We start from the raw sequence: 26431 nt of genomic DNA on the forward strand, positions 1-26431 counted from the left end.
TCCTAAACAGCACCCTATTCCCTATGAATTAAACAGACACATCCTAAACAGCACCCTATTCCCTATGAATTAAACAGACACATCCTAAACAGCACCCTATTCCCTATGAATTAAACAGACACATCCTAAACAGCACCCTATTCCCTATGAATTAAACAGACACATCCTAAACAGCACCCTATTCCCTATGAATTAAACAGACACATCCTAAACAGCACCCTATTCCCTATGAATTAAACAGACACATCCTAAACAGCACCCTATTCCCTATGAATTAAACAGACATCCTAAACAGCACCCTATTCCCTATGAATTAAACAGACACATCCTAAACAGCACCCTATTCCATATGAATTAAACAGACACATCCTAAACAGCACCCTATTCCCTATAGGCCTTGGTCAAAAGTAGTGCACAATACATAAGCAGCCTAACTCTGCAGACCCCAGCCTGTCTCCCTCACCTCTGTCCTCTGTTCTGCGACCCTCCTTCCTCTTTCTCCTCCTGGCGGGGTAGATCTCATGCTCCCGGAGGTCCAGGGTTCCCAGAGTCACCTCCACCGTCTCCAGCTCAAGCTCCTCTCCTGAACTCCCCTCCTCCTCCACTAGGGGTGCTGTTGTCTCTTGGTGAGGTTCTGGCTGAGCCACGGGCGTTCGTGCCTTCTTCCATACTTTGGTGGAGGGACTCAAGATGTCGGAGACTTCAGTGTCTTTCCCTGTGGTTTGGGATAGATTCTTAGTAAATTAACACATCTTGTCTTCCTTTCTCAGAATTGAAGCTCAGGAAGGTCCATATATACAGTGCATTCGGAAAGTATTCAGACCCATTCACTTTTTCCACATTTTATTACGTTACAGCCTTATTCTAAAATGGATTAAATATTTTTTTCCCCTCATCAATCTAAACACAATACCCCATAATGACAAAGCAAAAAAAGGTTTTTAGAATTTGTTGCAAATGTATTTTGAAAAAAAACGGAAATGTAACATTTACATAAGTATTCAGACCCTTTACTCAGTACTTTGTTGATGCACCTTTGGCAGCGATTACAGCCTTGGGTCTTCTTGGATATGACGCTACAAGCCTGGCACACCTGTATTTGGGGAGTTTCTCCCATTCTTCTCTGCAGATCCTCTCAAGCTCTGTCAGGTTGGATGGGGAGCGTCGCTGCACAGCTATTTTCAGGTCTCTCCAGAGATGTTCGATTGGGTTCAAGTCCGGGCTCTGGCTGGGTCACTCAAGGACATTCAGAGACTTGTCCCGAAGCCACTCCTGCGTTGTCTTGGATGTGTGCTTAGGGTCATTGTCCTGTTGAAAGGTGAACCATCGCCCCAGTCTGAGGTCCTGAGCACTCTGGAAAGGTTTTCATCAAGGATCTTTCCCTCGATCCTGACTAGTCTCCCAGTCCCTGCCGCTGAAAAACATCCCCACAGAATGATGCTGCCACCACCATGCTTCACCGTAGGGATGGTGCCAGGTTTTCTCCAGACGTGACGCTTGGCATTCAGGCCAAAGAGTTCAATCTTGGTTTCATCAGACCAGACAATCTTGATTATCATGGTCTGAGAGTCTTTAGGTGGCTTTTAGCAAACTTCAAGCGGGCTGTCATGTGCCTTTTACTGAGGAGTGGCTTCCGTCTGGCCACTCTACCATAAGGGCCTGATTGGTGGAGTGCTGCAGAGGTGGTTGTCCTTCTGGAAGGTTCTCCCATCTCCACATAGGAACTCTGGAGCTCTGTCATTGACCATCAGGTTCTTGGTCACCTCCCTGACCAAGGCCCTTCTCCCCCGATTACTCAGTTTGGCCGGGCGGCCAGCTCTAGGAAGTGTCTTGGTGGTTCCAAACTTCTTCCATTTAAGAATGATGGATGACCTTCAACGCTGCAGAAATGTTTTGGTACGCTTCCCCAGATCTGTGCCTCGACACAATCCTGTCTTGGACCTCTGCGGACAATCCCTTCCAACTCTTGGCTTGGTTTTTGCTCTGACATGAACTGTCAACTGTGGGACCTTATATAGACAGGTGTGTGCCTTTCCAAATCATGTCCAATCAATTGAATTTACCACAGGTGGACTCCAATCAAGTTGTAGAAACATCTCAAGGATGATTAATGGAAACAGGATACACCTGAGCACAATTTCGAGTCTCATAGCAAAGGGTCTGAATACTTATGTAAATGTGATATTTCCATTTTTTCGTATTTATAAATTTGCAACAAATTCTAAAAACCTGTTTTTGCTTTGTCATTATGGGGTATTGTGTGTAGATTGAGAAAAAAATGTATTTAATCCATTTTAGAATCAGGTTGTAATGTAACAAAATGTGGAAAAAGTCAAGGGGTCTGAATACTTTCCGAATGCACCGTACATGTAGGCCAGACACAGATTAAGCCTTGCCCTAGACTGAAAACTGCTTTTCAATGGAGAATCTATATTTTAATACCGGACTAGGCCCATAGATTAAACATGACTCGTACCATATACATTTAGAGTGGAGAGGACATCATGTACTCTCTTAACCTCTCTGAAGGTGGCTCTACGTGTGGGGAAGGGTAGTGTTCTGATCCGAGGGTCCTTCTTGGCCAGCGGAGCCGCCTTTACCCCACAAGAACATGCTTTTATTATAACTGGGGGCACGCAGGAAGATGGCACTGGCTTCAGTCAGGTGGTCAGACCAGCTCTCCAGTAGGTCCTGGATCTCCTGCAAGCAGAGGACAAGGAACTACTGATTAGATCAATTATATAACCAACAACAACAAAGCTGCAAGCAGCCATTAAAAAACACCAGTAGAAATCCAATTTTTCGAGCTGAAAGACGATGGCGAGAGCTTACCCACGATGTTGCACAACGATTTAAGTCAATAAGATGGCGCCGGAGAGGATGGCTGCCGTTTTATGGACTCTTAACCAACCGTGCTATTTTGTGTGGTTTTTCGCATTGCTTGTAACTTATTTTGTACATAATGTTGCTGCTACCATCTCTTATGACCGAAAAGAGCTTCTGGACATCAGAACAGCGATTACTCACCTTGAACTGGACAAATATATATTTTTCAATGAGTCGGACGAGAGGGATTTGCTCCAGGCACCCGACAGGGCCCTCATCCCCGTCATTCAGTAGAAAGAAAAGGAGATATCGCGGAAGGAGATCGGGGTGCTTGGTAAGGAGCCGGCGACGAGTGGCTAATCTGCCTTTGCCATCGATACTATTGGCCAACTTACAATCGCTTGATAATAAAGTGGACGAACTACAGGCAGGAATATCCTACCAACGGGACATTAAAAACTGTAATATCTTATGTTTCACAGAGTCGTGGCTGAACGAAGACATGAATAACATACAGCTGGCGGGTTATACACTGCATCGGCAGGATAGAACAGCAGCCTCTGGTAAGACAAGGGTTGGCGGTCATATATATATATATATATATATATATATATATATATATATATATATATATATATATATATAAACAACAGCTGGTGCACGATATCTAAGGAAGTCTCGAGGTATTGCTTGCCTGAGGTAGAGTATCTCATGATAAGTTGTAGACCACACTATTTACCAAGAGAGTTTTCATCTATATTCTTCGTATCTGTCTATTTACCACCACAAACCGATGCTGGCACTAAGACCGCACTCAATGAACTATATAAGGCCATAAGCAAACAGGAAAACGCTCATCCAGAGGCAGCGCTCCTAGTGGCCGGGGACTTTAATGCAGGGAAACTTAAATCTGTTTTATCTCATTTCTACCAGCATGTTAAATGTGCAACCAGAGGGAAAAAACTCTAGACCACCTTTACTCCACACACAGAGACGCATACAAAGCTCTCCCTCGCCCTCCATTTGGCAAATCTGACTATAATTATATCCTCCTGATTCCTGCTTACAAGCAAAAACTAAAGAAGGAAGCACCAGTGACTCTGTCAATAAAAAAGTGGTCAAATGAAGCAGATGCTAAGCTACAGGACTGTTTTGCTAGCACAGACTGGAATATGTTCCGGGATTCTTCAGATGGCATTGAGGAGTACACCACATCAGTTACTGGCTTCATCAATAAGTGTATCGATGACGTCGTCCCCACAGTGACCGTACGTACATACCCCAACCAGAAGCCATGGATTACAGGCAACATCCGCACTGAGCTAAAGGGTAGAGCTGCCGCTTTCAAGGAGCGGGACTCTAACCCGGAAGTTTATAAGAAATCCCGCTATGCCCTCCGACGAACCATCAAACAGGCAAAGAGTCAATACAGGACTAAGATCGAATCGTACTACATCGGCTCTGACGCTCGTCGGATGTGGCAGGGCTTGAAAACTATTACAGACTACAAAGGGAAGCACAGCCGTGAGCTGCCCAGTGACACAATACTTCCAGACGAGCTAAACCACTTCTATGCTCGCTTCGAGGCAAGCAACACTGAAGCATGCATGAGAGCACCAGCTGTTCCGGATGACTATGTGATCACGCTCTCCGTAGCCGATGTGAGTAAGACTTTTAAGCAGGTCAACATTCACAAGGCCGCAGGGCCAGACGGATTACCAGGATGTGTACTCCGAGCATGTGCTGAGCAACTGGCAAGTGTCTTCACTGACATCTTCAACCTCTCCCTGTCTGAGTCTGTAATACCAACATGTTTCAAGCAGACCACCATAGTCCCCGTACCCAAGAACTCTAAGGTAACCTGCCTAAATGACTACCGACCCGTAGCACTCACGTCTGTAGCCATGAAGTGCTTTGAAAGGCTGGTCATGGCTCACATCAACACCATTATCCCAGAAACCCTAGACCCACTCCAATTTGCATACCGCCCCAACAGATCCACAGATGATGCAATCTCTATTGCGCTCCACACTGCCCTTTCACACCTGGACAAAAGGAACACCTTTGTGAGAATGCTATTCATTGACTACAGCTCAGCGTTCAACACCATAGTGCCCTCAAAGCTCATCACTAAGCTAAGGACCCTGGGACTAAACACCTCCCTCTGCAACTGGATCCTGGACTTCCTGACGGGCCGCCCCCAGGTGGTAAGGGTAGGTAACAACACATCTGCCACGCTGATCCTCAACAGGGGGGCCCCTCAGGGGTGCGTGCTCAGTCCACTCCTGTTCTCATTGTTCACTCATGACTGCATGGCTAAGCATGACTCCAACACCATCATTAAGCTTGCCGATGACACAACAGTGTTAGGCCTGAACACCGACAACGACGAGACAGCCTATAGGGAGGAGGTCAGAGACCTGGCTGTGTGGTGCCAGGACAACAACCTCTCCCTCAACGTGATCAAGAGAAAAGAGATGATTGTGGACTACAGGAAAAAGAAGAGGACCGAGCAGGTTGAGAGCTTCAAGTTACTTGGTGTCCACATCACCAACAAACTAACATGGTCCAACCACACCAAGACAGTCGTGAAGAGGGCACGACAAAACCTATTCCCCCTAAAGAGACTGAAAAGATTTGGCATGGGTCCTCAGATCCTCAAAAGGTTCTACAGCTGCACCATCGAGAGCATCCTGACTGGTTGCATCACTGCCTGGGCGGCAGGTAGCTTAGTGGTTAAGAGCGTTGTGCCAGTAACCGAAAAGTCGCTGGTTCTAATCCCCGAGCCGACTAGGTGAAAAATCTGTCGATGTGCCCTTGAGCAAGGCACTTAACCCTAATTGCTCCTGTAAGTCGCTCTGGATAAGAGCGTCTGCTAAATGACTAAAATGTTTGTTTTTTTACGTAAAAAATGGTATGGCAACTGCTCGGCCTCCGACCGCAAGGCACTACAGAGGGTAGTGCGTACGGCCCAGTACATCACTGGGGCCAAGCTTCCTGCCATCCAGGACCTCTATACCAGGCGGTGTCAGAGGCATTCTAAACGGTTGGTATCATAATTAACATGACGTTTTGGTACTGTGATATTACCATGGTAATCTTCGTCATTGTTCGGAGGTAGAACCTAAACGTCCTCTCTAGGACATTACGTGGAAATAGTGTCGGCAACTTCCTCTGGGGGGATCCTTTAAAGGGGTGCAAGCAATGGCCCACCATCAGCCCAGATTATCATTACATGAAGGGTGAGGCCTGTGAAATAGCGCCACTGTGTGACCAAACAGAACCTTATATGTTCATTCATGTGTGTGCAAGAGAAGATAATATTTTAACTTGTATTTATAGTAGTTCTGGCTAATCAGAGGAAAACCAATGTGAACTCTCCCAAGCTCTCCCGGTTAGTCTAGATACATCAAAATAAGAGTATTTGTGTTGCCTTGACTAGTGCAGCCTCGTTGTATCTCCTCAGGGCAGCTCCAGCTGATTTAGGGGCGTGACTGCTGCTCTTAGCGTCTCTCAGACCCTGGCTTGTCCCCCGCTTGGCTCTCACAGTGTACCGATGGAACGTCTTGTGCTGCAACACGTCTCTCCTGGAACATAGAACAGCAGAGGTGGGGGAGATGATTCGTATTTTAATACTGAGAGGAAGACTTATAGTGCATTAGGACCCTTTGATTTTTGCACATTTTATTACGTTACAGCCTTATTCTAAAATGTATTTAATATGTTTTTTCCCTCATCAATATATACACACAATACACAATATGCTGCAGAAATGTTTTGGTACCCTTCCCCAGATCTGTGCCTCGACACAATCTCCTTCCCCCAGCAGACAAACGGAACTCCCTGCACCTTATTGTGACGTAAAATGAATAACGACCTATACAGAGCATTCGGAAAGTATTCAGACCCCTTGACTTTTTCCACATTTTGTTACACTTTGCTCTACTCCCTACCCCGGGGCTCTACTCCCTACCCCGGGGCTCTACTCCCTACCCGGGGCTCTACTCCCTACACAGGACACTACTTTAGACCTGTGCCCAGGACCCACTGCACAATTTTTTGACCAGAGCCCTACAGCGCACCATTTAGAGAATAGGGTACCATTTCTGACAACTATGAAGAATATGAAGCCAGGCTTCTCATCACTGACCCTTGAAACACAGCTCCTGCGAAGTGTCCACCACCTGCCATCAGAATGACCCACATAGTCTTGTTATTGAGACTCTGTAGAGAGGCCACCAGGTCTTCCTTTATGGAAGACGGAAACTGTAGAGAGGCCACCAGGTCTTCCTTTATGGCAGACTGAAATGCATATTGGCTTGTTACTGAGACTGTGGAGATGCCACCATGTCAAATCAAATGTTATTGGTCACATACACATATTTTAGCAGATGTTATTGCGGGTGTAGCGAAATACTTGTGTTCCTAGCTCCAACAGTATCTAACAAAGAAATAACACACAAAAAAACAAAATGCTGCAAAGTTGCTTAGGAGCTAGAAGCAGAGCTGCCATGTCTGTCGGCGCCATCTTACAGTCTTTCTCTATGGCAGACTGAAATACAGAGTGGATGAAATAATTATAGAAATGTCGTCCAAAAAGTTATACTTTTGACTCATCTGTCCATAGAACATTCTCCCAAATAGTCTTGATGATCATGCAGGTGCTTCCAGGTGCTTTTTGGCAAACTTGAGTCAACTTTTTGGATGACATGGGTCCCATGATGCCTGGTGAAAACCAAACACTGCATTCCACAGTAAGAACCTCATACCAACGGTCAAGCATGGTGGTGGTGGTGTGATGGTTTGGGGATGCTTTGCTGCCTCAGGACCTGGACGACTTGCCTTAATAGAAGGAACCATGAATTCTGCTCCGTATCAGAGAATTCTACAGGAGAATGTCAGACCATCCGTCTGTGAGCTGAAGCTGAAGCGCAGCTGGGTCATGCAGCAAGACAATGATCCAAAACACACAATCAAGTCTACATGAAAATGGCAACAAATTGGACGTTTTGGAATGGCCTAGTCAAAGTCCAGACCTAATCCCAATTGAGATGTTGTCGCAGGCCTTGAAACGAGCAGTTCATCCTTGAAAACCCACAAATGTTGTGAGTTAAAGCAGTTCTGCTTGGAAGAGTGAGCCAAAATTCCTCCACAGCGACGTGAGAGACTGATCAACAACTACAGGAAGCATTTGGTTGGAGTCATTGCAGCTAAATCTGGCACAACCAGTTGTTGAGTGTAAGGGGGCAATTACTTTTTCACACAAGGGCATTGGGTGTTGCATAACTTTGTTTATGAAATAAGTATGTACAGTTGAAGTCTGAAGTTTACTACACCTTAGCCAAATACATTTAAACTCAGTTTTTCACAATTCCTGACATTTAATCCTAGTAAAAATTCCCTGTTTTAGGTCAGTTAGGATCACCACTTTATTTTAAGAATGTGAAATGTCAGAATAATAGTAGAGAGAATTATTTATTTCAGCTTTTATTTCTTTCATCAAATTCCCAGTGGGTCAGAAGTTTAGATACACTCAATTAGTGTTTGGTAGCATTGCCTTTAAATTGTTTAACTTGGGTCAAACGTTTCGGGTAGCTTTCCACAAGCTTCCCACAATAAGTTGGGGGAATTTTGGCCCATTCCTCCTGACAGAGCTGGTGTAACTGACTCAGGTTTATAGGCCTCCTTGCTCGCACACACTTTTTCAGTTCTGCCCACAAATGTTCTATAGGATTGAGGTCAGGGCTTTGTGATGGCCACTCCAATACATTGACTTTGTTGTCCTTAAGCCATTTTTCCACAACTTTGGAAGTATGCTTGGGGTCATTGTCCATTTGGAAGACCCATTTGCGACCAAGCTTTAACTTCCTCACTGATGTCTTGAGATGTTGCTTCAATATATCCACATAATTTTCCTTCCTCATGATACCATCTATTTTGTGAAGTGCACCAGTCCCTCCTGCAGCAAAGCACCCCCACAGCATGATGCTGCCACCCCCGTGCTTCACGGTTGGGATGGTGTTCTTCGGCTTGCAAGCCACCCTCTTTTTCCTCCAAACATAACGATGGTCATTACTTTGGCCAAACAGACATTATGGCCAAACAGTTCTATTTTTGTTTCATCAGACCAGAGGACATTTCTCCAAAAAGTACGATCTTTGTACGATTTCTTTTGATTTTCCCATGATGTCAAGCAAAGAGGCACTGAGTTTGAAGGTAGGCCTTGAAATACATCCACAGGTACACCTCCAATTGACTCAAATGATGTCAATTAGCCTATCAGAAGCTTCTAAAACCATGACATCATTTTCTAGAATTTTCCAAGCTGTTTAAAGGCACAGTCAACTTAGTGTATGTAAACTTCTGACCCACTGGAATTGTGATACAGTGAATTATAAGTGAAATAATCTGTCTGTAAACAATTGTTGGAAAAATTACTTGTGTCATGCACAAAGTAGATGTCCTAACCGACTTGCCAAAACTATAGTTTGTTAACAAGAAATGTGTGGAGTGGTTGAAAAATTACTTTTAATGACTCCAACCTAAGTGTTTGTAAACTTCCGACTTCAACTGTAATTGTTGTTTTATTTGTTCACTCAGGTTCCCTTGATCGATTATTAGGTTTTGGTTGAAGATCTGATAACATTCAGTAACAAAAATATGTAAAAGTAGAGAAAATTAGAAAGGGGGCAAATACTTTTTTCACAGCACTGTAACTCATAATAATAACAACATAACTCATTCTTTATTCATTCCCAAGGGAGCCGAATATTTTGTGTTGAGATCCCAAGTCCAAGCCCAAGACCATTATAGGGGAAAAGGGTCTCACCTTGCTCTGCAGAATACAACGGTAGACAGCCAGGTACTGGCCCTGAGAGTTCTGGAACACGACCCTGTTGGAGAGGCGACCGAAGGATTCCTCTTCTAGGACACTGTCATCCTTCTGTAGAGGACCAGCCTCAGCGTTGCCCACAGCCCAGTCACCGTCTGGCTCCTCCTGCTCCGAGTCAGAACCTGAGATGCTAGACATGTCTCCTGTGGACAGACCAAATTAGTAGTACAATAGAGTAGAGCACTGCTTTTGACCAGCACTCATTATTGAAAGTAGAGCACTATATAGGGAACAGGGTGCCATTTGGGGCGGCAGGTAGCTTAGTGGTTAAGAGCGTTGTGCCAGTAACCGAAAGGTCGCTGGTTCTAATCCCCGAGCCGACTAGGTGATAAATCTGTCGATGTGCTCTTGAGCGAGGCACTTAACCCTAATTGCTCCTGTAAGTCGCTCTGGATAAGACCGTCTGCTAAATGACTCAAATGTAAATTTGAGACACAACCCTAGTCTTTTCATTCTATTCCCTTGTAGGTACTAATCTGCTCTGTCCACAGGAGACATGTCTAGCAAAATCTAAGTTTTAAGATTTTCATTTGAAATTCAGTTTAGCTTCAGTTAGTAATGCATAAGGTGATGGGTCAGGTCACGTTGGGTTTACAGGTAGACTCGGAGAGATGACGTAGATGGACAAAGTAAACAGTAGTAGTGGGTCAATTTCAGCAGCAATTCCCGTAGCTATCACCAGTGTTGTAGTGAGTACGGTCGAGACCACATTTTGAGTGTCTCAGTCTTGTCTCGGTGTCTGGTATCAGCTACATCTTGACTCTGTCTCGGACAGTGAGGACTCGTAATTTCTTCCCGAGACTAGCTGAGACCAGTGGAGTAAAAAGCTCATAATTATCAGCTTCCATTCAGTAAGCACATAAACCTGCTTCGCCAGGCAAAATATATCCTTTCATAAAACATTAATACCTGCAGCCGTTTTATCTATTATAGACATGTTTGGGCAGTGGTGACCTATTGGGCCTTCAGTGGTAACCTATTGGACCTTCAGTGGTAACCTATTGGACCTTCAGTGGTAACCTATTGGACCTTCAGTGGTAACCTATTGGACCTTCAGTGGTAACCTATTGGACCTTCAGTGGTAACCTATTGGACCTTCAGTGGTAACCTATTGGACCTTCAGTGGTAACCTATTGGGCCTTCAGTGGTAACCTATTGGACCTTCAGTGGTAACCTATTGGACCTTCAGTGGTAACCTATTGGACCTTCAGTGGTAACCTATTGGGCCTTCAGTGGTGACCTATTGGGCCTTCAGTGGTAACCTATTGGACCTTCAGTGGTAACCTATTGGACCTTCAGTGGTAACCTATTGGACCTTCAGTGGTAACCTATTGGACCTTCAGTGGTAACCTATTGGACCTTCAGTGGTAACCTATTGGGCCTTCAGTGGTGACCTATTGGGCCTTCAGTGGTGACCTATTGGGCCTTCAGTGGTAACCTATTGGGCCTTCAGTGGTAACCTATTGGACCTTCAGTGGTAACCTATTGGACCTTCAGTGGTTTACCTATTGGACCTTCAGTGGTAACCTATTGGACCTTCAGTGGTAACCTATTGGACCTTCAGTGGTAACCTATTGGACCTTCAGTGGTAACCTATTGGACCTTCAGTGGTAACCTATTGGACCTTCAGTGGTAACCTATTGGACCTTCAGTGGTAACCTATTGGACCTTCAGTGGTAACCTATTGGACCTTCAGTGGTAACCTATTGGACCTTCAGTGGTAACCTATTGGGCCTTCAGTGGTGACCTATTGGGCCTTCAGTGGCAACCTATTGGACCTTCAGTGGTAACCTATTGGACCTTCAGTGGTAACCTATTGGACCTTCAGTGGTAACCTATTGGACCTTCAGTGGTAACCTATTGGACCTTCAGTGGTAACCTATTGGACCTTCAGTGGTAACCTATTGGACCTTCAGTGGTAACCTATTGGACCTTCAGTGGTAACCTATTGGACGACCTTCAGTGGTAACCTATTGGACCTTCAGTGGTGACCTATTGGACCTTCAGTGGTAACCTATTGGACCTTCAGTGGTAACCTATTGGACCTTCAGTGGTAACCTATTGGGCCTTCAGTGGTAACCTATTGGACCTAGACCTTCAGTGGTAACCTATTGGACCTTCAGTGGTGACCTATTGGACCTTCAGTGGTAACCTATTGGACCTTCAGTGGTAACCTATTGGACCTAGACCTTCAGTGGTAACCTATTGGACCTTCAGTGGTAACCTATTGGACCTTCAGTGGTGACCTATTGGACCTTCAGTGGTAACCTATTGGACCTTCAGTGGTAACCTATTGGACCTAGACCTTCAGTGGTAACCTATTGGACCTTCAGTGGTAACCTATTGGACCTTCAGTGGTAACCTATTGGACCTTCAGTGGTAACCTATTGGGCCTTCAGTGGTAACCTATTGGACCTTCAGTGGTAACCTATTGGACCTTCAGTGGTAACCTATTGGACCTTCAGTGGTAACCTATTGGACCTTCAGTGGTGACCTATTGGACCTTCAGTGGTAACCTATTGGACCTTCAGTGGTAACCTATTGGACCTTCAGTGGTAACCTATTGGGCCTTCAGTGGTAACCTATTGGACCTTCAGTGGTAACCTATTGGACCTTCAGTGGTAACCTATTGGACCTTCAGTGGTAACCTATTGGACCTTCAGTGGTAACCTATTGGACCCTAGACCTTCAGTGGTAACCTATTGGACCTTCAGTGGTGACCTATTGGACCTTCAGTGGTAACCTATTGGACCTTCAGTGGTAACCTATTGGACCTTCAGTGGTAACCTATTGGGCCTTCAGTGGTAACCTATTGGGCCTTCAGTGGTAACCTATTGGGCCTTCAGTGGTAACCTATTGGACCTTCAGTGGTAACCTATTGGACCTTCAGTGGTAACCTATTGGACCTTCAGTGGTAACCTATTGGACCTTCAGTGGTAACCTATTGGGCCTTCAGTGGTGACCTATTGGACCTTCAGTGGTAACCTATTGGACCTTCAGTGGTAACCTATTGGACCTAGACCTTCAGTGGTAACCTATTGGACCTTCAGTGGTAACCTATTGGACCTTCAGTGGTAACCTATTGGACCTTCAGTGGTAACCTATTGGACCTAGACCTTCAGTGGTGACCTATTGGGCCTTCAGTGGTAACCTATTGGGCCTTCAGTGGTAACCTATTGGGCCTTCAGTGGTGACCTATTGGGCCTTCAGTGGTGACCTATTGGGCCTTCAGTGGTAACCTATTGGACCTTCAGTGGTAACCTATTGGACCTTCAGTGGTAACCTATTGGACCTTCAGTGGTAACCTATTGGACCTTTAGTGGTAACCTATTGGACCTTCAGTGGTAACCTATTGGACCTTCAGTGGTAACCTATTGGACCTTCAGTGGTAACCTATTGGACCTTCAGTGGTAACCTATTGGACCTTCAGTGGTAACCTATTGGACCTTCAGTGGTAACCTATTGGACCTTCAGTGGTAACCTATTGGACCTAGACCTTCAGTGGTAACCTATTGGACCTTCAGTGGTAACCTATTGGACCTTCAGTGGTAACCTATTGGGCCTAGACCTTCAGTGGTAACCTATTGGACCTTCAGTGGTAACCTATTGGACCTTCAGTGGTAACCTATTGGACCTTCAGTGGTAACCTATTGGACCTTCAGTGGTAACCTGTTGGACCTTCAGTGGTAACCTGTTGGACCTTCAGTGGTAACCTATTGGACCTTCAGTGGTAACCTATTGGACCTTCAGTGGTAACCTATTGGGCCTTCAGTGGTAACCTATTGGACCTTCAGTGGTAACCTATTGGACCTTCAGTGGTAACCTATTGGACCTTCAGTGGTAACCTATTGGACCTTCAGTGGTAACCTATTGGACCTTCAGTGGTAACCTATTGGACCTTCAGTGGTAACCTATTGGACCTTCAGTGGTGACCTATTGGACCTTCAGTGGTAACCTATTGGACCTTCAGTGGTAACCTATTGGACCTTCAGTGGTAACCTATTGGGCCTTCAGTGGTAACCTATTGGACCTTCAGTGGTAACCTATTGGACCTTCAGTGGTAACCTATTGGACCTTCAGTGGTAACCTATTGGACCTTCAGTGGTAACCTATTGGACCTAGACCTTCAGTGGTAACCTATTGGACCTTCAGTGGTAACCTATTGGACCTTCAGTGGTAACCTATTGGACCTTCAGTGGTAACCTATTGGACCTTCAGTGGTAACCTATTGGGCCTTCAGTGGTAACCTATTGGGCCTTCAGTGGTAACCTATTGGGCCTTCAGTGGTAACCTATTGGACCTTCAGTGGTAACCTATTGGACCTTCAGTGGTAACCTATTGGACCTTCAGTGGTAACCTATTGGACCTTCAGTGGTAACCTATTGGGCCTTCAGTGGTGACCTATTGGACCTTCAGTGGTAACCTATTGGACCTTCAGTGGTAACCTATTGGACCTAGACCTTCAGTGGTAACCTATTGGACCTTCAGTGGTAACCTATTGGACCTTCAGTGGTAACCTATTGGACCTTCAGTGGTAACCTATTGGACCTAACCTTAGTGGTAACCTATTGGACCTTCAGTGGTAACCTATTGGACCTTCAGTGGTAACCTATTGGACCTTCAGTGGTAACCTATTGGGCTTGACCTATTGACCTTCAGTGGTAACCTATTGGACCTTCAGTGGTAACCTATTGGACCTTCAGTGGTAACCTATTGGACCTTCAGTGGTAACCTATTGGACCTTTAGTGGTAACCTATTGGACCTTCAGTGGTAACCTATTGGACCTTTAGTGGTAACCTATTGGACCTTCAGTGGTAACCTATTGGACTTTCAGTGGTAACCTATTGGACCTTCAGTGGTAACCTATTGGACCTAGACCTTCAGTGGTAACCTATTGGACCTTCAGTGGTAACCTATTGGACCTTCAGTGGTAACCTATTGGACCTTCAGTGGTAACCTATTGGACCTTCAGTGGTAACCTATTGGACCTTCAGTGGTAACCTATTGGACCTTCAGTGGTAACCTATTGGACCTTCAGTGGTAACCTGTTGGACCTTCAGTGGTAACCTGTTGGACCTTCAGTGGTAACCTGTTGGACCTTCAGTGGTAACCTATTGGACCTTCAGTGGTAACCTATTGGGCCTTCAGTGGTGACCTATTGGACCTTCAGTGGTAACCTATTGGACCTTCAGTGGTAACCTATTGGACCTTCAGTGGTAACCTATTGGACCTTCAGTGGTAACCTATTGGGCCTTCAGTGGTGACCTATTGGACCTTCAGTGGTAACCTATTGGACCTTCAGTGGTAACCTATTGGACCTTCAGTGGTAACCTGTTGGACCTTGAACTTTGTTTCATAGTGTAGTTTCCTGTTTTTATTCAGTTTAGTCACATGATTTCTCAATGAGGATTTTTTTTATTTAGACTAAGGCTGTAACGTAACAAAATGTGGAAAAAGTCAAGGGGTCTGAATACTTTCCAAATGCACTGTATTATGCTTTTAGTTTGTGAGTGTATGATATGGAGGTTAGATACATGTTTATTTCAACATTATGAAGATAACCTTTTATAAACCATGGCAACACTGTTGATCTGAGCTGTTGGAAAACCACATCAGTGTCCAACTTTCAGCTGAAGCAGAGCACCTCTTCTGACTCCACTCCTCTACAGTCGGTTGCCTCAGCCACTCAAACCCACCTAATATCTGCTGTGCTGCTCGTGGCAACTTCATCTCGCTATTTTTTTTATTTCAGTTTAATAAATAGTTGTTTCATGATTAGTTTTCGTTTTCGTTTCAGTTTACTATAATGACCTTGGTTTTCACACAAACAAACCAACAGGTGTCAGCATAGCTGACGTCTGGCCGTCTCTCACGACACCCTTAACATTAGAACAGAGTAGCTGATTTGGTTCTGAGTGTCTGGTGACTCACCTACACCGGTCTTCCTCTCAAACTCCTCCACTGTGGCTGGTGTTCGCCCAACTAGTCTCTGCCTCAGGTTGAAACGGTGCCAGTCCAGCTTGTAGTGCTCCATCTGAAAGTCATAACATTTCAACTCACGAAACTCCACATTTAAATAATTGACTAGTTCCATACTGATAGAATATTTCTAAATTCTGAGATATTGATGTTATGTCCCAGACTGGATCAAAAATGAATCGTTTCGTAAACTAAAAGAAGCAATTCAGTTTGGATCCTGGCTACTGAGGCTAGTTTTTCCCACTGGACATTAAAGGGATACTTCAGGATGTTGGCAATGAGGCCCGATCTACTTAAAGGGATACTTCAGGATGTTGGCAATGAGGCCCGATCTACTTAAAGGGATACTTCAGGATGTTGGCAATGAGGCCCGATCTACTTAAAGGGATACTTCAGGATGTTGGCAATGAGGCCCGATCTACTTAAAGGGATACTTCAGGATGTTGGCAATGAGGCCCGATCTACTTGGGATACTTCGGAAAGGGATACTTCAGGATGTTGGCAGGGCCCGTCTACTAAAGGGATACTTCAGGATGTTGGCAATGAGGCCCGATCTACTTAAAGGGATACTTCAGGATGTTGGCAATGAGGCCCGATCTACTTAAAGGGATACTTCAGGATGTTGGCAATGAGGCCCGATCTACTTTCCCAGAGTCAGATGAACTCATGGTTATCATTTTTAGGTCTCTGCGTCCAGTATGAAGGAAGTTGGAGGTAGTTTCGCGAGCCAATGCTAACTAGCGTTAGCGCAATGACTTGAAGAAGTCTATGGTACTCGCTAGACTATATAATATACTACTAGTCATTGCGCTAACGCTAGTTAGCAACTTCCTTCAAACTGCACGCAGAGACATAAAAATGGTATCCACGAGTTCATCGGACTCTGGGGAAGTAGATAAAAGGGCCTCATTGCCAAAATCCTGAAATATCCTTTTAAAAAGGAAAGATTCACCCATTTTGAATGTTAAATCGTTTTGGGCATCCCCGAGCGATGTTCTATCGATTCATTTACATTTTACATTTACGTCATTTAGCAGACGCTCTTATCCAGAGCGACTTACAGTTAGTGCATACATTATTCTTTTTTATTGTGGGTTCGATTCCCCCAACCCTGGCGTTGCAAACACCATGCTCTACCAACTGAGCTACCTCCCTGCCGGCCATTCCCTCCCCTACCCTGGACGACGCTGGGCCAATTGTGCGCCGCCCCATTGGTCTCCCGGTTGCGGCCGGCTACAGCAGAGCCTGGATTCGAACCAGGATCTTTAGTGGCACAGCTAGCACTGTGATGCAGTGCCTTAGACCACTGCGCCACTCGGGAGATTCCCGGTGTCATTTCATGTTTTCATGTGTATGTTGCGCTATTGCTGCTCATGATTGGGCAGAAACACAGTTGGTATTACATGTCATATGATGCGAAAACACGTCATACACATGAAATGACACGGGAAATGACCGGGAAATAGTGTTGCAAGATGTACCGGTATCACGGTAATATCACGGTACCAAAACATCATGATACCAACACTTTAGAATACCGTAGTACCGTTTCATATGATACTACAGACTCTTTCTGCCTTCCGATCTAAAGAACCTGCCAGCGCCTGTTATCAAATGTTTATAAGTTCATTCAATTTATAAATTCAGTTGAATTTAAGCAACATCCACTAGTCTCTCGTATGCGCCGGTCCAATATTAAGCACTTCACTTTCACGCGCATATCACGTGTACCAGCTGTAAAAATCCGCCAGTCGCATCCCCTTCCAACCCAAAAGCCTCGTTCACATTACCCATAAGCACTCTGTTACGTTGCGCCGGATGCATTTCAAATGGGGACGTCCACAACGGAGTGGAAATGCAACGCCACCTTGCGGGTTGAAGGCTCCGTCGTTGCGAGACGGACGCAGCATACTTTGACATTTTCCAAACTTTGCGCAGTCTTCAGTCCAGCTAGCGTCCGTCGAAGAAAATGAAGTTACCAAACCAGAGAAGATGAAAATTTGGTGTAAACGGGGCATCACTCACTCGCTTGCTTCTCTCAGGCTGCGCTTCCTGCACATCTATTCCGCCGTCAGTTTTTTAAATATAATTTAGCCATGGGGGTGCAGACCCTGATGAGTATTCTGTTAGATTTGTTACATTGGAGCAGCAAAGTTGATCCATTGTATCACTTCATCGCCTGTTATAACCAATAGCACAGGCCAGTCTGACGCTGAATGTCCACCAAATGCACATTCGTTTTGCTGTATATTGTTTTTGCCGGATGTCTAGTCCGCATTTTCCATACTTGATGCATGCAGCTATCTAGCAAAGTGGTTAGCTTTGTAGTTAGCTAGCTAGCTAACTGGCTTGACTGTTTATGAACTTCTGTTTGTACCACCGCATGGTAGAGCAGCGCACGAGTTGTACATATTGAACACATGCGGTACACAGAACGCACCGCAGCCTAGCGAGCCACCCCAACGTAGCGTTGCGGACTGCTCCATTGACAATGAATGACTTCTGTCGGAACGCAAAGAGTTTGACGCATCTGGTGGACATGAGGCTTGAAGTGGACACGAGCTTCAACGCCATACAACACTCCTTCAGTAGCCTCCAACTGCTCTTAAACACTAGTAAAACTAAATGCATGCTCTTCAATCGAACGCTGCTTGCACCCGCCCACCCGACTAGAATCACTACTCTCGACGGGTCTGACCTAGAGTATGTAGACAACTACAAATACCTAGGTGTCTGGTTAGACTGTAAACTCTCCTTCCAGACTCACATTAAGCATCTCCAATCCAAAGTTACATCTAGAATCGGTTTCCTATTTCGCAACAAAGCCTCCTTCACTCATGCTGCCAAACATGCCCTCGTAAAACTGACTATCCTACCGATCCTTGACTTCGGCGATGTCATTTACAAAATAGCCTCCAACACTCTACTCAGCAAATTGGATGTAGTCTATCACAGTGCCATCCGTTTTGTCTCCAAAGCCCCATATAATACCCACCACTGTGACCTGTACGCTCTTGTTGGCTGGTCCTCACTACATATTCGTCGCCAAACCCACTGGCTCCAGGTCATCTATAAATCACTGCTAGGCAAATCCCCGCCTTATCTTAGCTCATTGGTCACCATAGCAACACCCACCCGTAGTCTGCGCTCCAGCAGGTATATCTCACTGGTCGTCCCCAAAGCCAACACCTCCTTTGGCCGCCATTCCTTCCAGTTCTCTGCTGCCAATGACTGGAACAAATTGCAAAAATCTCTGAAGCTGGAGACTCTTATCTCCCTCACTAACTTTAAGCATCAGTTGTCAGAGCACCTTACCGATCACTGCACCTGTACACAGCCCATCTGAAATTAGCCCGCCCAACTACCTCATCCCTATATTGTTATTTATTTTGCTCATTTGTACCCCAGTATCTCTATTTGCACATCATCTCTTGCACATCTATCATTCCAGTGTTAATACTAATTGTAATTATTTTGCACTATAGCCTATTTATTGCCTTACCTCCATAACTTGCTACATTTGCACACACTGTATATATATGTATTTCTGTTGTATTTTTGACTATGTTTTGTTTACCCCATATGTAACTCTGTGTTGTTGTTTTTATCGCACTGCTTTGCTTTATCTTGGCCAGGTCGCAGTTGTAAATGAGAACTTGTTCTCAACTGGTTTACCTGGTTAAATAAAGGTGAATTTTTTTTTTTTTTTTTTTTTAAATGTGGATTTATCAAGTGACATCAATAAGGGATCATAACTTTTACTTGGATTCACCTGGTCAGTCTGTCCTGGAAAGTTGTTCCTTTCTCCCATTCCTCCAGCCAAATCACAGGTATGCCTTTGTGAATATGAGCAAATGTAGCCATTCTATGCAGTATTCTATTATACAGTGAACAGTGTGAAGTCAATTCAATATGTGTTGTATTGAGTAGAAGTGTGAATATCAGTGAACAGTGTGAAGTTAATTCAATATGTGTTGTATTGAGTAGAAGTGTGAATATCAGTGAACAGTGTGAAGTCAATTCAATGTGTGTTGTATTGAGTAGAAGTGTGAATATCAGTGAACAGTGTGAAGTTAATTCAATATGTGTTGTATTGAGTAGAAGTGTGAATATCAGTGAACAGTGTGAAGTTAATTCAATATGTGTTGTATTGAGTAGAAGTGTGAATATCAGTGAACAGTGTGAAGTTAATTCAATATGTGTTGTATTGAGTAGAAGTGTGAATATCAGTGACAGGTTTTTACGTAGCCCTTGCACATAACGTTTCTAGAATGGGACCAAGCGTAGGGGGGACGGGGCTAACAGGAGGATGCTAGGCGTTTCTAGAATGGGACCAAGCGTAGGGGGGACGGGGCTAACAGGAGGATGCTAGGCGTTTCTAGAATGGGACCAAGCGTAGGGGGACGGGGCTAACAGGAGGATGCTAGGCGTTTCTAGAATGGGACCAAGCGTAGGGGGACGGGGCTAACAGGAGGATGCTAGGCGTTTCTAGAATGGGACCAAGCGTAGGGGGACGGCGCTAACAGGGGGACGGGGCTAACAGGAGGATGCTAGGCGTTTCTAGAATGGGACCAAGCGTAGGGGGACGGGGCTAACAGGAGGATGCTAGGCGTTTCTAGAATGGGACCAAGCGTAGGGGGACGGGGCTAACAGGAGGATGCTAGGCGTTTCTAGAATGGGACCAAGCGTAGGGGGCCGGCGCTAACAGGGGGACGGGCTAACAGGAGGATGCTAGGCGTTTCTAGAATGGGACCAAGCGTAGGGGACGGGGCTAACAGGAGGATGCTAGGCGTTTCTAGAATGGGACCAAGCGTAGGGGGACGGGGCTAACAGGAGGATGCTAGGCGTTTCTAGAATGGGACCAAGCGTAGGGGGACCGGGGCTAACAGGAGGATGCTAGGCGTTTCTAGAATGGGACCAAGCGTAGGGACGGCGCTAGGGGGACGGGGCTAACAGGAGGATGCTAGGCGTTTCTAGAATGGGACCAAGCGTAGGGGGACGGGGCTAACAGGAGGATGCTAGGCGTTTCTAGAATGGGACCAAGCGTAGGGGGGACGGGGCTAACAGGAGGATGCTAGGCGTTTCTAGAATGGGACCAAGCGTAGGGGGGACGGCGCTAACAGGGGGGACGGGGCTAACAGGAGGATGCTAGGCGTTTCTAGAATGGGACCAAGCGTAGGGGGGACGGGGCTAACAGGAGGATGCTAGGCGTTTCTAGAATGGGACCAAGCGTAGGGGGGACGGGGCTAACAGGAGGATGCTAGGCGTTTCTAGAATGGGACCAAGCGTAGGGGGACGGGGCTAACAGGAGGATGCTAGGCGTTTCTAGAATGGGACCAAGCGTAGGGGGACGGGGCTAACAGGAGGATGCTAGGCGTTTCTAGAATGGGACCAAGCGTAGGGGGGGGGGACGGGGCTAACAGGAGGATGCTAGGCGTTTCTAGAATGGGACCAAGCGTAGGGGGACGGGGCTAACAGGAGGATGCTAGGCGTTTCTAGAATGGGACCAAGCGTAGGGGGACGGGGCTAACAGGAGGATGCTAGGCGTTTCTAGAATGGGACCAAGCGTAGGGGGACGGGGCTAACAGGAGGATGCTAGGCGTTTCTAGAATGGGACCAAGCGTAGGGGGGACGGGGCTAACAGGAGGATGCTAGGCGTTTCTAGAATGGGACCAAGCGTAGGGGGACGGGGCTAACAGGAGGACGGGGCTAACAGGAGGATGCTAGGCGTTTCTAGAATGGGACCAAGCGTAGGGGGACGGGCTAACAGGAGGATGCTAGGCGTTTCTAGAATGGGACCAAGCGTAGGGGGGACGGGCGCTAACAGGAGGATGCTAGGCGTTTCTAGAATGGGACCAAGCGTAGGGGGACGGGGCTAACAGGAGGATGCTAGGCGTTTCTAGAATGGGACCAAGCGTAGGGGGGACGGGGCTAACAGGAGGATGCTAGGCGTTTCTAGAATGGGACCAAGCGTAGGGGGGACGGCGCTAACAGGAGGATGCTAGGCGTTTCTAGAATGGGACCAAGCGTAGGGGGGACGGGGCTAACAGGAGGATGCTAGGCCACTCTGAATTTCCCCCCCGTGGTATCGCGATACTACTCTTTAAATTTGATGCTTGGCCTGGAATCATATCGTTAGTAAAATGTTGGTATCGTAACACCAACCGGGAATCGATAGAACATCGCTCAGAGATGCCAAAAAAAAAACAATATAATATTCAAAATGGGTGAATCTCTCCATTATGTCCGTGGTCAGTCCATCCCAACCGTCAGTCGGTTTATTCACCTGCTCCTCCCGGGTGTCGAATGGGGCACTGGCAGGCCGAGCACACCATCCTGTCAGACACATCTCTCCCCAGGCTGCTCTCTCTCTCTGGCTGTGTGTCATCCTGGAGATCCTCCTTGGGGCATACAGCCACTCCTGTTTGGATGACATACATGCAGTACCTGAGTAACATGGGTGATATACTATACCGAACAGTTCATAGAAGGAAATCAGTCAAATGAAATAAATTCATTAGGCCCTAATCTATGGATTTCATATGACTGGGTAGGGGCGCAGCAATGGGTGGGCCTTGGAGGGCATAGCCCACCCACTGGGGAGCCAGGCCCAGCCAATCAAAAGGGATTTTATTAGAGACAGAAATACTCCTCAGTTTCATCAGCTGTCCAGGTGGCCGGTCTCAGACGATCCCGCAGGTGAAGAAGCTGGATGTGGAGGTCCTGTGTTGGCGCGGTTAAACGTGGTCTGCGGTTGTGAGGCCGGTTGGACGTACTGCCAAATTCTCAAAAACAACATTGGAGGCGGCTTATGGTAGAGAAATTAACATTAAATTCTCTGGCAACAGCTCTGGTGGACATTCCTGCAGTCAGCATGCCAATTGCACGCTCCCTCAAAACTTGAGACATCTGTGGCATTGTGTTGTGTGACAAAACTGCACATTTTAGAGTGGCCTTTTATTGTCCCCAGCACAAGGTGCACCTGTGTAATGATCATGCTGTTTAATCAGCTTCTTGATATGCCACACCTTTCAGGTGGATGGATTATCTTGGCAAAGGAGAAACGCTCACTAACAGGGATGTAAACAAATTTGTGCACGACATTTGAGAGAAATAAGCTTTTTTTGTGCGTATGGGGAAAATGTCTGGGATCTTTTATTTCAGCTAATGAAACATGGGACCAACACTTTACATGTTGCGTTTTATATTTTAGTTAAGTATATTAATGACTATTTACCCATGCACTATTTCTATGATAAATAAACTACCAGTAGAGCCACAAATCACTGCTTTCAGGATGTACAACACATAAAGCTACATCAGGGTACAGCTAGCTACCCACCATGGCCGTGTGATGCATTCTGGGTGTGTTCAGGAGGCTCATGGACACCAGTAACTTCTCTGAGCTCCTGTAGAGCAAAGTCTTGAAGACAGTACTCAAACACTGAGCGGTATTCTGGAACTGCTGTCATTGTGGACTCTGGAACATCTGAAGCACATCAATAGGGTTACTAGTACAGTAGCTAGCTATCGACAGTGCATTCGGAAAGTATTCAGACCCCTTGACGTTTCCACATTTTATTACGTTACAGCCTTATTCTAAAATTGATTAAATAGTTTTTTCCCCCTCATCAATCTACACACAATACCCCATCATGACAAAGCAAAAACTGGTTTTTATACATTTTTGCACATAAAAACAAATGAAATAAGACATTTACATAAGTATTCAGACCCTTTACTCAGTACTTTATTAAAGCACCTTCGGCAGCGATTACAGCCTCGAGTCTTCTTGGGTATGACGCTACAAGCTTGGCACACCTGTATTTGGGGAGTTTCTTCCATTCTTCTCTGCAGATCCTCTCAAGCCAAGACAACGCAGGAGTGGCTTCGGGACAAGTCTCTGAATGTCCTTTAGTGGCCCAGCCAAAGCCCAGACTTGAACCCGATCTAACATCTCTGGAGAAACCTGAAAATAGCTGTGCAGCAACGCTCCCCATCCAACCTGACAGAGCTTGATAGGATCTGCAGAGAAGACTACCGAACTAGAATCACTACTCTCGGCGGGTCTGACTTAGAATATGTGGACAACTACAAATACCTAGGTGTCTGGTTAGACTGTAAACTCTCCTTCCAGACTCACATTAAGCATCTCCAATCCAAAGTTAAATCCAGAATCGGCTTCCTATTTCGCAACAAAGCCTCCTTCACTCATGCTGCCAAACATGCCCTCGTAAAACGGACTATCCTACCAATCCTTGACTTCGGCGATGTCATTTACAAAATATCCTCCAACACTCTACTCAGCAAATTGGATGTAGTCTATCACAGTGCCATCCGTTTTGTCTCCAAAGCCCCATACACTACCCACCACTGTGACCTGTACGCTCTCGTTGGCTGGCCCTCACTACATATTAGTCGCCAAACCCACTGGCTCCAGGTCGTCTATAAATCACTGCTAGGCAAATCCCCGCCTTATTTTAGCTCATTGGTCACCATAGCAACACCCACCCGTAGTCTACGCTCCAGCAGGTATATCTCACTGGTCATTCCCAAAGCCAACACCTCCTTTGGCCGCCATTCCTTCCAGTTCTCTGCTGCCAATGACTGGAACAAATTGCAAAAATCTCTGAAGCTGGAGACTCTTATCTCCTTCACTAACTTTAAGCATCAGTTGTCAGAGCAGCTTACCGATCACTGCACCTGTACACAGCCATTCTGAAATTAGCCCACCCAACTACCTCATCCTCATATTGTTATTTATTTTGCTCATTTGCACCCCAGTATCTCTATTTGCACATCATCTTCTACACATCTATCATTCCAGTGTTAATACTAAATTGTAATTATTTTGCACTATGGCCTATTTATTGCCTTACCTCCATAACTTGCTACATTTGCACACACTGTATATATATTTTCTGTTGTATTTTTGACTATATGTTTTGTTTTACCCCATATGTAACTCTGTGTTGTTGTTTTTATCGCACTGCTTTGCTTTATCTTGGCCAGGTCGCAGTTGTAAATGACAACTTGTTCTCAACTGGCTTACCTGGTTAAATAAAGGTGAAATAAAATAAAAGTTCAGTTTTTTTGCCTTTTACTTTCGGTTTTGTACACCAGCTTCAAACAGCTGTAACAACAATATTTTTGGTCATGTAAAATCTATTTCACAGCAGTTTAGATGGTACAATGATTCCACTACACCATCTTATTTTGTCACACAAACCGACATTAGGCGAACTATTCGTTTTAGCAACCAGGAAATGGTGGAGCGATTTGTGCATAGTGCAACTTAAAAAATGGACCAACATGAGTTTAAAGAGGGGTCCCTGCAGATGCACGAACGGCCAGAATTACACCTTTCTCAAATGACGCCCCTGGTCTCTGCTTCACCCTGGAGTGGAGTTTAGTCCGCTTGATATATCAGTGTTTGTCTATAATCTAGCAAACTATGTCATGGTTCAATTTGATGTTAGAACAACCTATTTATTTTATCTTATCTAACGTTACGTGAAGAAACGTACCACGTGCGACACGTGTATGACAGTTATCCATCTACCGCTGTGCTAGCTATGTATGGTGGTTACTACTAGTTAGTTAGCTAGCTAGCTAACGTTATCCAAACCAATCAATGGCAACGTGACCATAGTAGCTAGCTAGCCGGATGGTATTTCCTGCGATGTTGTTCTTTTAAAAACGTACCAAAATGATGCCACGTCTTGTCGATGCTGAATAAAGACCAATTGTAGTAAGAAGCTTGCTTGCGCTCTACCTACACTGCATATGACTGAAGTGTGTGTGGATGACGAAGCAACTTCTTCTTCTATGATATAATGGCGGTCCGCAAACAAACGTTAAAAGTGCATGCCGCCACCTACTGTGGTGGAGTGGGTGGTCAATCACGGTTTACAACATTTCTAAATCCTCCTACCTAACTCAGTACCTCTTAGAAAATAAAAAAAGAGCCCTGGTAACTTCTAATTGACCCTCCCCCATCCCCCATCCCCCAAATCCCTTCCAACCCCCCACCAACACCGTCCAACCTCAATGACCCTACACTTCAATCTTTCCCTCTCTCCAACATACTTACAACAATATAACAACACATTTTCCACCGTTTCATCGACCATACACTCCAGACACAAACCATTCACATGCCAACCAGATGCTTGCCAACCAGATGTAATGATTCAATGTACAATGTTCTAAGCGCAATCGAGCAAACACCACCTCTTCCTTCCTTAATCTGACCTTTGAATCTTGGTCCACCGACCTTTCTTATGTAAAGATAGACGTGGTATTGGCACACTAAATGAGCTGCTTTTTCTCAAAATGTCTATTTGATAAAGCTTAGCTTGTTGTTGTTCTATTGCAATGTCCATGAAATGTCACAACCACAACAAAATAATCAAGTAGTCAAGCATCTGCCGACCAGCAAGGAGGAGGAAAGCCTATAGAACAATAACTACTAGCTAGTTATATCAGATAGACATGTTCAGGAAATGCAGGAATAGAGCAAGCTAGTAGTATGAAAACAAATAATGTATGCACTCACTAACTGTAAAGTCGCTCTGGATAAGAGCATCTGCTAAATGACTAAAATGTAAAATGTAAATGTAGTAACATTATTTGAAACCACCACATGGACATTATCTATAATTGTGTTACATTCCATATTATGTTTTAATCTATTTGTACTGTAATGGTATCTGTCTCATGTTGTACTGTAT

The 26431-nt window shown here is 45.4% G+C and overlaps 1 protein-coding gene across 1 annotated transcript in view; it reads right to left on the reverse strand.

The window, feature by feature from the left end:
* The window catches only part of LOC121554890 (ankyrin repeat and zinc finger domain-containing protein 1-like), a 37049-nt gene extending 13883 nt beyond the window's left edge, over window positions 1-23166 (reverse strand). Inside the window, 9 exon segments of the mRNA XM_045212067.1 lie at window positions 464-715; window positions 2477-2591; window positions 2593-2700; window positions 6260-6413; window positions 6977-7128; window positions 9656-9861; window positions 15651-15753; window positions 21985-22119; window positions 23041-23166. Of these exon segments, the coding sequence (XP_045068002.1) occupies window positions 464-715; window positions 2477-2591; window positions 2593-2700; window positions 6260-6413; window positions 6977-7128; window positions 9656-9861; window positions 15651-15753; window positions 21985-22119; window positions 23041-23082 (1267 nt within the window). The 5' untranslated portion in view covers window positions 23083-23166.
* Between the last annotated feature and the right edge of the window lie 3265 nt (window positions 23167-26431).

Source organism: Coregonus clupeaformis, chromosome 40 (genome assembly GCF_020615455.1).
Source record: "Coregonus clupeaformis isolate EN_2021a chromosome 40, ASM2061545v1, whole genome shotgun sequence".
Lineage (NCBI taxonomy): Eukaryota > Metazoa > Chordata > Actinopteri > Salmoniformes > Salmonidae > Coregonus > Coregonus clupeaformis.